Source organism: Eretmochelys imbricata, chromosome 1, assembly GCF_965152235.1.
Source record: "Eretmochelys imbricata isolate rEreImb1 chromosome 1, rEreImb1.hap1, whole genome shotgun sequence".
NCBI classification, from domain to species: domain Eukaryota; kingdom Metazoa; phylum Chordata; order Testudines; family Cheloniidae; genus Eretmochelys; species Eretmochelys imbricata.
This window is the reverse complement of record NC_135572.1, coordinates 237202067-237217739: the sequence shown is the minus strand read 5'-3', so window position 1 is coordinate 237217739 and position 15673 is coordinate 237202067. Positions and strand designations below refer to the sequence as shown.

The 15673-nt window shown below is 42.1% G+C and overlaps 1 protein-coding gene across 1 annotated transcript in view; it reads right to left on the bottom strand.

Moving 5' to 3' along the window:
* The window catches only part of SCUBE1 (signal peptide, CUB domain and EGF like domain containing 1), a 298416-nt gene that overhangs the window by 245038 nt on the left and 37705 nt on the right, over positions 1-15673 (bottom strand). Inside the window, exon 3 of the mRNA XM_077807450.1 lies at positions 4718-4846. Coding sequence (XP_077663576.1) covers positions 4718-4846 — 129 coding nt within the window. The remainder of the gene's footprint in view (positions 1-4717; positions 4847-15673) is intronic.

Genomic DNA, 15673 nt, shown 5'->3' with positions numbered 1-15673 from the left:
CCACTGAACAGAATTTAGAATAATAATATCCAAAAAGAACTACTGCTACTTCAAGTGATTTCAATACTAAAAGCAGTTATTTTTAGCAAGACAAGGATCTCATCATAGTTTGAATTCCCCATGGTGTCATTTCACATTATATTTGAGAAATTCCTCAATAAAAGTGTCAAATAGAGAGTGAGTTGAACTCCCCAGAGGACAGATTTGGATATTTTCCAGTATAAATTTGTAGCCAAGAAATCTCATCCAAAAAAAAAAAAGTTCACTTCATTAGAAAGAAAGAGAAAATGTTTAAATACGAACACAGGAGAAAACACTTAACCCATCAACCTCATCTTGTCTAATTAATTGAGAAAACTCCATCTTTGGCTGCATCTGAAGAAGATTGTGATCATTTTTCTACACTGACTATACTGCAAAGACATGCAGTGGAGGCTTAGAAAGGAATGTGAACCTTGACAAGTAGGGATGGTTCAAAATTTTGCATGAAGCAAGAGATGTGCGGGTTATGATATAGCTTTCTTCTCAACTGTGACTGGATTATATCCTCTGGTCAGTGGAATTCTAGAGAAGTCAAGTGTAATCCCAAGAGTGCTACACAGTCACATGTGTAGCTTACGGCATCACTGTCGATAAGTCTCATTAAAAATTTAAGAGCAAATGAACTACAATAGGGTGACCTCTGCCTTGTATCCAAGCATATAACTTCTAGTGATGTCAGTGAAACTCTTATGGAAGGGTCCTATTGAATTAAATACAGAAAGAAGAGGCCATGTTTAAACCAACCTATGGAATTTTATAGTAGCAATATCACTCTATTAAATTCTATAGGATGGTTTACAAATTCTATAGAACGGAAATCATTGCATGTTGAATTCTACAGGATTTAGAATCCTGTTTAGTTTCTATAGAACCTTATTTATTTCATCCTGATCAAGCACTATATGGCTTTTCCAGAAGCGACATGGAGATATGTATAAAAGACATGATATAGTCCCAGACTGGCTATCCTTTGGCTTTGAGATTTGCTGGAAATATCACTTGTACATAAAGCTGAAAAAATATCAGCAAAACAGTTTGTTCACTGGTGAGAAACTATTTTGTACAATTTTAATGAAACATTACTGGTTTTTCCTGTTATCCACAAGAACAAGAGGTGGTTTTTGAAAGGAAGGGATGTATGTGTGGAGGAAAAGGGACACACACAACTCTTATTTATTCCAGGGTTGAATTTCTCCATTAGAAAAGAAAGGAAAAATCTCTTTTCTTTGGCAGCAAATAGCCAAAGTTAGCCCAGGCCAAAATTTCCAAAAAGTGATGGAAACCTCAGTTTCACTTGTGCAAATGCAAATGAGTTTGTTGTAGCTCAGTTTGTCCGGGATTTAAGTGCTCATAATCTCAGCTACTAATATTAAGACAGCCAACAATGTCACTCAATAGTTAAAGGCATGTACACTCATCTCAGCTTACGGGAAGTTATGCATAACCTACCCTGTATATAAAAAGACAAGAACGTTCCCCTTTTGATGACTGATGTCCAGTTTCTAAGGGACACAGGCACTTCCCAAAAAGTGTCATCCATGACATGTCATCCACAGGTTAAAGTATGATCCCACGGCATGGCAAGGGTCTTGCACTGCTACTGTCTGGACTGAAGACTTCCATCTCCAGGGCTCACTATTGGGCAAATTTCAACGTCTGTAAATTCGTTTAAAATTTTAAAAGGTGGAAAGGGGAGACTGTTCCCCTAATTTCCTTTTCATTGTGAAAATATAAGATCAGTTATTTTATTGCCACACACCAGCAATCATCCACCAACCCCAATTTTTCAATATGCATTCCAAGGAACATATCCTGTCCTAGCTACGTGGCCCCAAAAGGATGAAGACTTAATCTTAATCCAGTGTCCTAAATATCTATCCTGAGGAGCCCACATAGTATTATTCCCTCTCCTCCATAGTTCACTGAATCTTCTCTGTGCAGTCAGCTTTGCAGAGGCTTTTGATTGGGATGAAGAGTACCAATTCACAAAATGGAGCATGATCGGGGGGACAGCAACTGAACATGACAAATCTGCAGGAGACTCTTGGTAAATCTTAGGTCAATACTTGAATAATATGTTGGGGAGGACCATGCCCTCTCATAGGAGGCGTGAAGCTACTCTAAGAAACTCCATGAGTTTCAGCACAGTGTTCTATATTATTGTGGGTCATGCCCTCCAAAACATGTGGCTGACCTAAAGTCAATTGAGAAAACCACCAGAAATTTGAACATCTGCACAGTCAACAGAGTTCCGTTCTGTGCTCTGAAGACCCTCCAGATGGGGGTTTTGGCTCAGGCAAGGGAGAGCCATGATCCCAGGACAAGGTAACAGTAACTGTATGGATTGATGGAGACCTTCAGATAAACCCCACAGATCAAATGAATGTGTGTTTATCAGTTCATGCCCCTTGTCTTCTGTTTGTTAGCACACCACGCCCAGCCCCCACCATCGAGAAGATCACTCAGAAATTGAGCTGAAAATAAAACTGGTCGAAAACTGCAAAACAAACAAACCAAAAAAAAAAAATCAATAATCACATACACATTTCCACACACATTCATTTGAATGCCAACTGATTGTGCTATTTGAACATGGTTTGTGTCCTGTTTTATTAGATATTCATGAACATTAGTATGAATAGTTTTTTATAGACGAAACACCCATGTTCTCATATAATTATTAATTTGACCATCTCTATTTGAAACATATTAATCCAGGAGGGCATGATCTGGCCCAGAAAGCTTTAACCTAAATTTACTGACAGACTTTTAGAATACTGTGAGGAATGGAGGGAAAGTCTAGCGCTATATTTATACATTAGTCTGTTCAGAGCCTTTTAAATTTCTGTTTGTTTTTATGACAGACAAAATTTGGAAGCTCAAGTCAAAAAGCTGTTAATAGGCTGGATGTACAACCCATCTGAACAAATATCACTCCAGTGTGAAAATGAGCAATGTGGGAAATATATGAGCTGCAATATGAAGGAACACCTACCCCAAAATTCTAGTTGTTCCACAGCCTCACCGAGTGCTGAGTGACACTACTGGACAATATTATTTGTTATTCATTACCTGATCTCCCAATTTTCACTACGTAAGCAGAGTTTTCAGCTTTAACCAGCCTAAAATGTCAGCTGTACCAGTCAGTGCCTACTACCTACCATACGATTTTACACATACTACCCCATAATGATGTTTCGTCTGTGTCAAAACACTGGTCACTGGAATTTGTGCCTGGGATTTTTGAACAACTCAGTCTATTGCCGATTGTACACGTATGTGCACATGTACTTGTACATGCACAACTGAATGGAAGGAGTAAGCATGGACGCTAGGATTCAGCACAAAGACCTATCATGAAGGTAGGGATGAGGGACTTACAGTAGGAGTTATAAATGTATGTAATGGCACTAAATGTCATATGTACATGTCTTTAATTTACAGAATATAGGAATATACATCTTCGTTCCCAAACCTGTTTGAAAATCAGAAATGGGTCTGAACCAAAATCTTGGATCCAAACACCCCTGAACCTTGGGGTGTTTGAAATCCAGATGTGAACCTGCATACACACCTGGCAGCTTATGCCAGTCTCCAATTTAAACACTGGTAACATAGTTATAGTCACTTTGGATGGGCTATTACCAGCAGGAGAGTGAGTTTGTGTGTGTGTGGAGGGGGGGGCGGAGGGTGAGAAAACCTGGATTTGTGCTGGAAATGGCCCAACTTGATTATCATACACATTGTAAGGAGAGTGATCACTTTAGATAAGCTATTACCAGCAGGAGAGTGGGGTGGGAGGAGGTATTGTTTCATGGTCTCTGTGTATATAATGTCTTCTGCAGTTTCCACAGTATGCATCCGATGAAGTGAGCTGTAGCTCACGAAAGCTTATGCTCAAATAAATTGGTTAGTCTCTAAGGTGCCACAAGTACTCCTTTTCTTTTTGCAAATACAGACTAACATGGCTGTTACTCTGAAACCTATAGTTATAATTGTAACATTGCACCGTTCTACACCCCAGGAATCCTGTACTCTCACCAGACTTGTAGCTTTGATAGTCAAGAACTGGATTAGTCTCTGGCCAAGTGTTTACCAGTAATAGTATTGCTTAATTATTATTAATTCTTCTAGTCCCCTAGGAGTTTCATTTTTTTAAAATCACATGAAAGGCCAGTCACGTGGTCCTGCTAATGTACACCACATACTGATACCCTGCTACTGCATTGAAAACTTTAAAACATATGACAATGGGTTGCCTAGTGCTCGAATGGTAGGAGTTGGAGGCAACAGAGAGGGAGAGTTCTCTAAAAAAAGGGAGGAAAATGAAGACAGGTAACTTTTCTGAAGAAAAAAATAACATTCAGCGTAAGTGTGTGGCAGTGGCTTTTTGAATATATATTAGGGATGGACAAATTAGATTTGAATGGATTGAGGGCTAGGAGAAGCAAAGCTTGTCATTCTCAGGCTCAATGAACATATTAAGGGCTTACTCCAAAGCCCATTGGACTCAATGGAAAGATTCCAGTCTATTTCAGTGGGATTTGGATCAGGTCTTAACTGATAATATATGCCTGACTACAGAACTCAGAGAGAAAATATGGCTTGCTAACCACAACTTAACATGTAAAATGCACAAACTGAGTCACTCATCTTCATGACAGTAATTACTTACCAAGACAGTTGTGACCGTCATGAGCCAACATGAACCCATCATAGCATGTACACCTGTAGTTGCCTGGAATGTTGATGCACTCATGGACACAACCCCCATTGTAGAAGTCATTTTCACACTCGTCAATGTCTAAAACACAGGAGGGAAAAGGCAATTTTCATTAAAAGATAACCAAGAATTCTGTTTAACATGGATTATGGGTGTCAGCATACAGAAATATTCTCCCTGCTAAATATGTAACATTGAATATACATATATGAATATTATATCATACATTTATGTTACATCTTTTACCCAACTGAGATCTCATAGTGCATTATGGAATGTATATGTAAGGGATTGGCTAGGACTGAATTTCAGCCATCTTGTGGGTGCAATGTAGCAGCCATTCTGTTTCATGAGAACACTTTTTAGGAGGGGCTTGAGGAATAATTATATTCCCTCAGAAACTGAACAGCACAGGGATGAATTTAGGTGGGAAAGCTGGAATTTGCCCAGCAAAGACACTTTATGAATCTCCATACATATTACACTACCACACAGTACTATTTTATGGCATTAATTCAATATTAAGTGCCCTATCTACCAAAACTGGGGTTGAGATTCCATGTGAACTGAACCGCCATTTTGAAGTGCTCTGTTATTTTGAATTTATAGTAAGAAGGGGGGATGGTCCTGGGGTCAAAACACTGTACAGGGACTCAGGGGATGTGGGTTCCATTCCTGGTTCTGCCACAGACTTCCTGCATGACCTCGGGCAAGTCATTTAATCCCTGTGCTTCAGTTCCCCTTCTCTAAATTGGGTATAATAGTACTTCCTTTCCCCCATCCTTTGTCTGTCTTGTATATTTTGAGTCTAAGCTATTTGGATAGGATCTTTCTGTTACTGTATGCATGCACGCTACTTAGGTCCCATTCTAGGTTTTATTTATTTGTATTACATTATTAATAAAGCTAATATGGTTCCATAGACAGCTAAACTAGAAAAATTAACAGAGAGAACAGATCTTTTTTTTTGCCTTCTTCTCTCAAGGAGTTCAAGTGACACTATTCAGTTCTACCAACAGGTTAGAGGACTATTTCACTTCCATGTACAAGAAGAACTATATAAAATTAGTACTGGAGCCATAAATTCTACCCATTTTGAAGATAGGGAGTGTCTTTTTCAGGGACTCACTGTTATTCAATGGAATTCACCATGCTGGAGGATAGAAATTTATATCTCCAGAACTGTAGGTAAAACACCAAGGGAGAAAGACCGGTGAATTTAAATCATTTTCTGAAAACTTGAACAAAGGCAGCAAAGTATAGCGATCAGGCTCATTTTGGTCTCTGACTGTGCTTTGAGAAATGCCAACAGATCAGTAATGAGAATCATCATCATTATAACCACTCCATCCTGTGTCCCCAAATAGCTGGTTGATGCACTTGGAATAAACAGTGCCCAGGAAGTTTATTCATAAACAAAAGTCCTAAGCAACTGCAGTGGCCAAGTAGGGTATTAAATGTGATTAGGTAGAGCAATGATTCTTTAGTGAGTGGAATATACCAGGAACTCGAACTAGGAGCATGGTCAGTTATATGAAACCTGTATATTTTTCATTGTATCTACTGTAGTAGTCAAAGTGCTCCCTGTATACAGCTTACTTTACCTTCTCTTAGCTCAAGTCTTATTCCACCTATAAGGCCAATATGTGGCTTTTTTCTGTGATAACTATACAGTTAGTTCAATCTGTTGATTCTGGAATTTCAGCCATCCTTAGCTTGTCAGGCTTTGATAACATTGTGATCCCTTTCCAGATGAACCCAACAACACAAAGCAAAACAAGTGAAACAGAGATATGTTTTAATCCAGTGGTTCTCAACCTTTCCAGACTACTGTACCCCTTTCAGGAATCTGATTTGTCTTGCATATGCCAAGTTTCACCTCACTTAAAAAATACTTGCTTACAAAATCAGACATAAAAATACAAAAGTGTCACAGCACACTATTACTGAAAAATTGCTTACATTCTCATTTTTACAATATATTCCAATTGATTTATTTTATAATTATATGGTACTTACATTTCAGTGTGATACCTGAGCCTGTTTTTCACTTGTGAGCCTTATCTGAAGCCCAAGCCCCACTGCCCAAGGCTGAAGATTGTAACTTAGCTTTGTCGGGCCCCCTGTGGTGTGAGGCCCTCAGCAATTGCCCTGTTTGCCACCCCCGAATGCCGACTCTGCAATTGTGAACCCCCTAAACCTGTCCCACAACCTTCCTGGGGGGTCGCAATCCCCAGGTTGAGAAACACTGATATAGATGAGTTGAGTATCCCCTAGAAGACTTCTGTATATCCCGAGGGGTAGGCATACAACTTCAATCCATCCATAAATTGTTGAGCTAGATGCAGGAATTACTGGATGACCTACATAGCCTCTTTTATACAGGAGATCAGACTAAATGATCATAACAGACCTTCTGGGCTTAAAATCTATGGATCTAAGAATAAGCATTTTGCTTGTTTTATGTCAAGACAAAAAAAATCTCTCACTGGCACCTGAGGGAAGATTTGAGGGGTTGCACACACACACAAAAAAACTGATCTAAGCTATCTCAAGAAGCTTGAGAACTTGGGCAAACTTTTCAACAAAATTTGCACTTTGAATGAACCACGCAAGTTTTGGGTGGAATTGGCTTTCTTAACAAAAAGATTTGTGCAGCCCAGTTTTTAATTCATATATGCCTCCTATGAGAGAGGCATTGATAGGTTTTGTGTTGCAAGTAAAATGCTAGCCACATTAGAGAGCAAAACCGGTAACACTGCTTCAATGCAAAGACATCGTCATCATAGTAAGGGCCGGTATTGCAGGTTTAGCGATAAGTATATTGCTAGCGACCACTGAGGTTGCATAGGAGATAACTGAACAAAAATGGCTGGCTGATGTGAATTTGTGGGCTCCTCTATTAGAATCTACATTACATTAGTTTCAGAGTGGTAGTCGTGTTAGTCTGTATCAGCAAAAACAACGAGGAATCCTTGTGGCACCTTGTTTATTCTGAAGTAACACCATTGATTTCAGTGGAATTATACCAGCATAACTGAGAGCAGAAGCTAGCCCATCATTTTCATATTGTAACTATTACTCTCCAACCATTGACCTTACATGACACCACCTCAGGGGAGCACAAAGCTACTGAGCTCCCCAATGTCCGATTATCCAAAACCTGCATGAGAACCTCTTTGGTCAAAGAAGTCAGGCTAGAAATCTCATTTGAATAGACTTGCTTGATTTCCACTGCTTCCTCATTTTGGCCAGAGTGGAACAGGAGAAAAACAGCTGTTCTTTTTGTTTTTCCAGTCCCAGCCCTGGTTAAAGCCATGAAGCACAGAGACACACAAAAATGGAAACAAAACCAAAGGCAAAACCCCCCAAGTGATGGGAAATGTCCTGAATCTCAATGAACTCACTTAGGACTACATTGTCATTGCACTGGACTTCATTCTAGCTAGCTAGCCAGGGATAGGCAAGTGGCTTTCCCACCATGCTTTTTACACAGTTCACACTCTGGAGCTGATCCAAATGCTCCCGCTTCCTCCTTCCCCCCACCCCCACTGGAATTTGCCTTTATCATTAACTTAAATAAGGGTTCAGGGAAGTTCTGTCCACAATGCTAACTTGCACTTGCTATAAGAATATACAATCCTAATACAGGAGAAACTATTCATGATGACATTCAAATTTGGAGTCTACCGATTTTTGGTATTGTCAAAACAGTAGTGAACTGAAATCAATATTGAGTGCCATATTTAAGAAACCTAAAAAGATATCTGAAGTTGTAAAGCAAACTATGGGTATTTTAGGAGCTGTGACTTTATCCTAAAAGTACAGTAGCCCATTTTGTCCCTTATGTTGAAATACCACCTCTAAAATAATTTTGATATCCACATGTTTCAATTCAAAAACTTGAAGTGTAACCTAGGTATTTGGGAAAGTTCCAGAATTCTGGACATCACTGTATATATTGTGTTAATTTATCAAAATGGGCAAATACGAATAACTAACCTCTGATGAAATGGAAGCTATTCTTAAAATGTTTTGTGTTAGCAAGGTTGACTATAATTCAACTCAGAGGTGGAATCTACAGCTTTGACTACGCTAGGGAAATAGTTAGAAAGTTTCCCATTGTTGCTAAAACAAGTTCAGCTACACAGAGACTCAACTGTTGAGAGCCCGAACATAGACAAAAAACAGAGCAAATCCAGTTGATGCTGTCACCAGGTTTAACTTGACATGGTATTAAATATGGCACTATCCACAGGAGTCTAGTGTAACACTTTCAAAAGTACCTAAGGGTAAGTCTACACTGCAACATAAGCCTGAGTCTGAGCCTGGGTTTGAGTCCAACCCCCGCTTTCTGTCTATAGACAAATCTCTCAGACTTGTGCTTGGACCCAAGGACCTAGCACCCTGTGAGAGTGGGAGGTTCAAGCCTGAGTCAAGCCGGGATCCGGGGTTTAAGCCCTATTGCTTTACAGTGTAGATGCAGCACCCCCACACTTAGGTCCTGGAAGTTCATCAAAAGTATCCCACAACCCCATGGGCCAACTTCCTTTGTCCTCTCTATCCCAAGAATTGCCAAATGACTCCAGGGAAATGGAAGCAACCTCCCTTGTTGTAGTGCAGCAGCTCATTGAATCAGCAGTTAGCCTTTCCATTTTATTCTGACCGCTAAGCTGCAAACACACTTTTGGAGAACATGGTGTGTTTGCAATGGACACTGACCAGAAGTAGTCCTTTGCAAAGTGCGCTGCTTCATGGTCACAGGAGCACAGCCAGATTTTGTTTACTCTCTGGTGTGAGGCCAGAATTAAAACAGTGGATTTTAGTAAGAGTACCAGGAATGACCATGCACACCAGTGAAGAGTCTTACTGAGTTGGAAATTTACTGGACCCAGTGATTAGTTGAGGGAGTGGATTAAGTGGCTCAAGACCAAATACTGGAAAACCAGGGACCAGAACCACATCTTGGGCAACTCGCTGATATTGTGCCCATTTTATGAGGAGTTTGACTTGGTGCTGAGTACTGCCCCAAGCATGGAGTCAACAGCAGTGCACAATGACTTAGTCAGCTGGGATGGTGACCCATTTGCCCCAGAATTTAGCATGAGGACTGATGGGAACCAGCAGCAGGCACCGAGAGCAGCCACTGAAGTGGAGAGCTTTGCTGCAGAAGCAGCTGGAGGACATTCTGGGCCATACTTGGAGAAGCTTTTTCATGCCCTACCCCTGCACTGAGGAACAGCCTGCCACGGAACTAGCAACAGAGATGGAAGGGACAGAAGCGCCCTGTAGCCTGGTAGGTTTCTGGCTCCATTTTAATATTTCTGTGCTCCCGCACTGGGATATGTAGACAATAACCCTCTGTGCCTTGTTCTGTTCCAGGCCATTCGAACTCCACTGGCAGAAGCTCTTCCACAGCTCAACCACACTGCAGCAGAAGCCTGGGACAATGTTCCTTCCCAAGCCATTCCAAGGGGAAGGGTTGCCATGGGGAACTTATGGTTGAAGTTCTGGAGAGGGCCAACAAGCTGGTCCAGTACCAAAGACAGAGGGACTTATGAGTAGAGGAAAGGCATGGCGAGAGGCAAGCCTCGGGCTGGCTGCTTGAGGACAGGGATTCAGCAGGAGAATAGGCACTTGCTTCACAGTTCTTGGAACAGGAACAGCAGCTAAGGGAAGAGGACAGAGGGCAGCAGAAAACTGTGGGGGCGGCTGCTACCACCAATGACTGCAAATGTACTAACTCCTGCTTCACCCACACCATGCCCTGAATACCCTCTGCGGTATCTTGTGATGCAGTTCAGAAACAGCTTGGACAACTCCATGGCTGGGTGGCCCATGCAATCAGGGCCTATGAGTGGCTGGGCAGGGCCACTGAACCTCATGCAGTCCTCCATTTTGACCCCCTCCACTGTGGATGCCTCCACCCCATCCCGCGGTGCCAAGTGCATAGCAAACATGGAAGGAAGAGAAAAGCGTACAGGGGGTCAAGGGACATGAAACACTAGAGGGTTTCTGTCTTGTACATGGTTTCATTGTTTGCCCTCGTTCATGTGCTTTTCTAAGGGTTTGTTGTTACTGGTGTGTTGGTGTGGTACTGGCAGCTGGCCTGCCTGGCAGTGGGTGAATATTGTACTTTTCTAATACGTGTTTATACATAAAGCTTTTTATTTTATCAAGAAAGTTTATTGCTATCACTGCACCAGATCACACAATGTGTGTATTTCACACAATAAAGGTAAACATGATCAGGGACAGCTGGTAATTAGTATGCAAATACCATTCCTCAATACAGTTAGCTACATTAATCCATACTTTCATCACTTCCTTATATCAGTCTGTACTGTCACCCAAACACCCCTCTCTGCATTTGGTCAGGTCTTTCATAAATACATTGCATGGCAATCAACTCCCTCCTCAAGAAGTCAACCCCTCCTCCTCCACAATCACATTCATAAAGGTACTATTCTCCCTCTTCCATTGAGTCATGCTAGCCCATTGTGTGGGAGCACAAAGCATCCCTGACTTCTCTTGCTCTGTTGCATCCAGCTCCAGCTGTGGTCGGTGCACTTTCTGACGAAGTGTACAAGTTTGGCAGTCCCTCATAGGTCCATTCAGGGGGAAATGGCTCACCTCTGGCTTCACAAAGATTGTGAAGAGCACAGCAAGCCCTAGTAATGTGCACAGCATTGATGACACTGGAATCCAAATGGGTTTGTAGACCTCTCCAGTGCAGGGGTGCTGAGAGCCATTGAACCAGACTGTAAACCCTGTACGTGAGGGAAACCACTTCAAGCTAGGGAGTGCTGCGGCATCCCCTGCACCCGTAGTGCTAGTACTAATGCTCCAATGGGATTTCAATGCACATTCGGCAACCGTTCTACACCTGCTGAGAGTGTAATTAAACCTTCCTTTGCCAGGGCCTCTGATATCAGGGTACGGTTTCATAAGCCAAGGCAAAAGGAGGAGTGCGAGGTCCCCCCAGAATCATGGTGAGGACAGTAACTCCATTCATGACAATGTCATTTGATGGGAATAGTATCTCAGCCTCTCTCTGAAAGTAGACTCCCACTCGGTGAAAAACTCTGGCATCAAGAACTTTTCCAGTACAGTCCATTCTGACATTCATAAATCTGCCTCTGTGGTTCCTGAGGGCCTGCATAACAATGGGAAGTGCTCTTTGTGGTTTATGTACTCATGGGGAAGTGCTCTTTGTGGTTTATGTACCCATGTGCTCATTGAGGACAGCAAACTATAGACATGAGTCCCATCAATAGCACCCCCATAGTAAGGAAACACCATTCTCTCAAAGCCAGCAATTACTTCAAGAATATCAGTTATGCTGGTCACTTCGGGGTAAACCTGATTGCCTTAGAAACCTCTGCCACCACTTTATCCACAGTCAACTTTCCAATCCCAAACTGCTTGTCAATGGACTTGTAGCAGTCTGGGGTGGTCAGCTTCCAGATGGTTATGGCAACCCGCTTCTGGGCTGGCAAGGCTGCCTTCATATGTGCGTCTTTACATTGGAGGGTCAGGATAAACCGCCCACCAAGCTCCTGAAATGTAGCTTTCTTCATGAGAAAGTTCTGGACCCCCTGCTGGTCACCTCAGGTCTGCAAGATGATGTGGTCCCACCAGACTGTGCTTGTGGCCCTGCTCCAGAAGCACCGGTCTGTGTAGAGGGCATCAGTGGCTGCAATGACTGTCATGAGCAGCATCAGCCAGTTCAAGTTTGCTATGACTGTGTCCTCCTCCTCATGCTCCATCATTAGCTCTGTCAGGTGCCTTCAGCTGGTCAGAAAATTCTACTGCAATGTCCACCAGCATCTCACAGAAGGTCTGCCTGTTTCCTGGCACAGGAGTGAAAGTGCAAGGAAGAAAAGTTCTTCAAATGGCGCCTGCTCCATGTTGCTGGCAGCACACAGACCAAAATGATTGCTTGGGTGGCTGTGTTGGCAACAGCGGTGTATTAACGCCTAGGCCAAGAAGGCCTAGGCCTAGGGCGGCAAAATTGCAGGGGCGGCAAATTTATAATAGCAGCCAGAGCCTGCTTCCCCCGGCGCCGGTTCGCGGCCTCCACCCCTTCCCCACCCCCCTTTCCTGCCCCCTCCCTGCTCCTATTGGTCCCCTTCCCCAAATCCCCGCCCCGGCCCCGCTTCCTCTCCTGAGCAAGCCGCATTTCCCCCTTTTCCCCCCTCCTTCGCGAACCTGTTTTGCGCACAAGCACTGGCAGGGAGCGGGGAGAAGCAGGAACCAGTGGTGCACTCAGGGGAGGAGGCGGAGGTGGAGCAGAGCTGAGCTGGGGCGGGGAGCTGCTGGCGGGGGCGGCAATTATTTCAGGGCCTCGGGGCAGCAAAATCATTAATCCACCACTGGTTGGCAGGCTGTTCAAAATTCCTCTAGCGTGCAGGGTGAACACTCAAGTTTTCCTTCACTGCATCATGATCAAAGGGCTAGAGTGGCAACATTTCTGGAGAATGCCAGGAAGTTTGGCATATGGTTGGTTGGATTCAAATCTGTGTACCGCAGTGTGGACGTCAGAGCAATGGGTTTGAACCCAGGTTAGAAAATTCTTAACCTGTGATTGACAATCAGCGTAGATGTTCAAGCTCTGGGTTCTTTAACGCAGGGTCGCTGACTAGAGGCCCACTAACTTGGGCTTACACTGCAGTGAAGTGAATTCAGTCACCCTGAATGACTTAGAAGCCTAAATTCAATTTTTAAAAGTGACTTTGGCACTTAGGAGCCTAAATCTCATTGAAAGTGCCTAAGTCACTTTTGAAAATTGGATTTAGGCTCTTAAGTCACTTGGAATGCTTTTGAAAATGTTATCCCTTGTCCATATATGGGCTCCCTGTGCTACCCTGATGTTAGCAATAACTCTCAGTAACCTTTGGGAAATTTGTATTAGAAAGTGTGTAATCAAGGCTAAAGAGAGCTCTAAAGAACATTCTAAGACTGACATACTTAGCTAAGAACAGTGGGAGAACCTTTACAAAGGGCTGCTAAGAATTAATAGATGTGTCTTCTCTGAAGAAAGAATCTCGGGTCTCTTTTTTCCTCAACACCACTACTAAAACACATCCACCCCTCTTCAACCCCAATACCAAAACTGTTACTAGCACCACAGCCATCTTCTGCCTTTATTATTGTAAACTTTTCTTCTCTGATCACTCTTCTCCTCTAGTCTAATAGGAATGTCCTGCTGAAGTCACCCACCTCTTCCAGTGCTCCATCCAGGTTGCTCACTTCTGAAAATCATGTAAAATGAAATCAAATAAAAGCAAAACACACCCAAGAGAGAGAAACAAGCACAAAGCTAGTTCCTGGAGTGTCTCTCCCTAAATTGCCTTTATAACCTAACCATGATGCTATACCACAACATCTCTGCTCCTGCATGTAAGAACCCCCTTATTTCCTCAGTTACCCATCCTTTCCTGGTATATGCAGCCCAGAACATTAAAGACAAGCACATTCAATTGTATGGTTTTATTTGCACTCCCCAAGTTATGCACACAAATGACCAATGTACATACACACAGAGACAGTTATGCATTGAACTGGCCATGTTCAGATCCAAAAACAAAACCACTCAATGTCAGATATTTTGTGCACATAAAATAGGCACATACAGAAGTAAGTGTTTGCAATTACAGTGACTAGACTGAAAATCTGGCTCTGACTATAAGACACCTTTTCCTGTGCTGCCAAGCTGGAAAGGGACAACCAGAACCCTACAGTAGAGGGGGGAAAAAATCAGATTCACTTTGCTAATGTGTTCATGAGAGATATTTTTAGCTCTTAAAGCAGTTTAAATCTGGATTTTATTTGAGGCAAAAAACACCATTTATACCCTTGATGAAATTCCGGTTACAAAAGGTGCAGGGAAAGCTTTAAATCAATATCTGTAGCATTGACAATACCCAACCAAACTCATGTATATGACATCATATACCCTGCAAGCCAGCAATATAAAAAGGACCAATATAAAGTGAAGGCACTGTACTAAAAGGAAATAAACTATCCTAATTCGTGACTACATATAATCCACAGTAAACAACCTTCATGGGTGAGATAGCACCTCTGTGAAAGAGACGAAACAAAAGTGGAGTGAGGGATTGTACTATAAGACAACATTTCATAGAGTCTATGTTGCTACAACCGTACTGCACTTGTAAATTATGACTTAAATCCACATTGCAGCTACTGCTTGCCACAGATGTCAATTTTCAAATTTATGCAAATGTATCACCAGCGTCTCAGCTTAGACATTCGGTCTGTCTCTGAAGTTACTCTTGGATGATCCGTGAGAGCCTCTGTTCATTTTAAAATTGTAAAGGAAAAGATCAATATAAAAACCTGCAGTGGTAAAAAGGAACTAGTACTAGGCTGGATCTGCTGACAAGTATGTGCATTGGTTCAGCTATGAGTTTGGATCAGTTAAATAGCTAAGAGGAAGGATGCCCACAGCTGATTGACAAAGCCACTATGATCTAGAATTCTCAACAGAACCAGCTCTCGTATAAGTACATGCAGACTTGACTGAGCAAAGTTAAATATACCACAAGAACAGATTTTCAATCATTCTGCTTCCAGTTCCAATGGAAACTAAAGACACAGTGATACACAGTAGTTAACAAAAAAGTTTTACAATTTAGAATCTCAAAAAAAGGCTAAGGTCATCAGAGTTTTGAGTAAATGTCAATTCCTGTTTTATTTAATCAGGTTCACTCTGTTGTAATTGTGATGTTTATTGAGCACTAACAACACGCTCAATATCGTATGGACAGAGAAAGACATGGACCTTACCCCAAGGATCTTACACAATCTAACTCCAACAGACTCCATCCCTATTTTTTACCACACTGGTTGACATTCACTAAGCACTTAAATCTCCAAAGACTA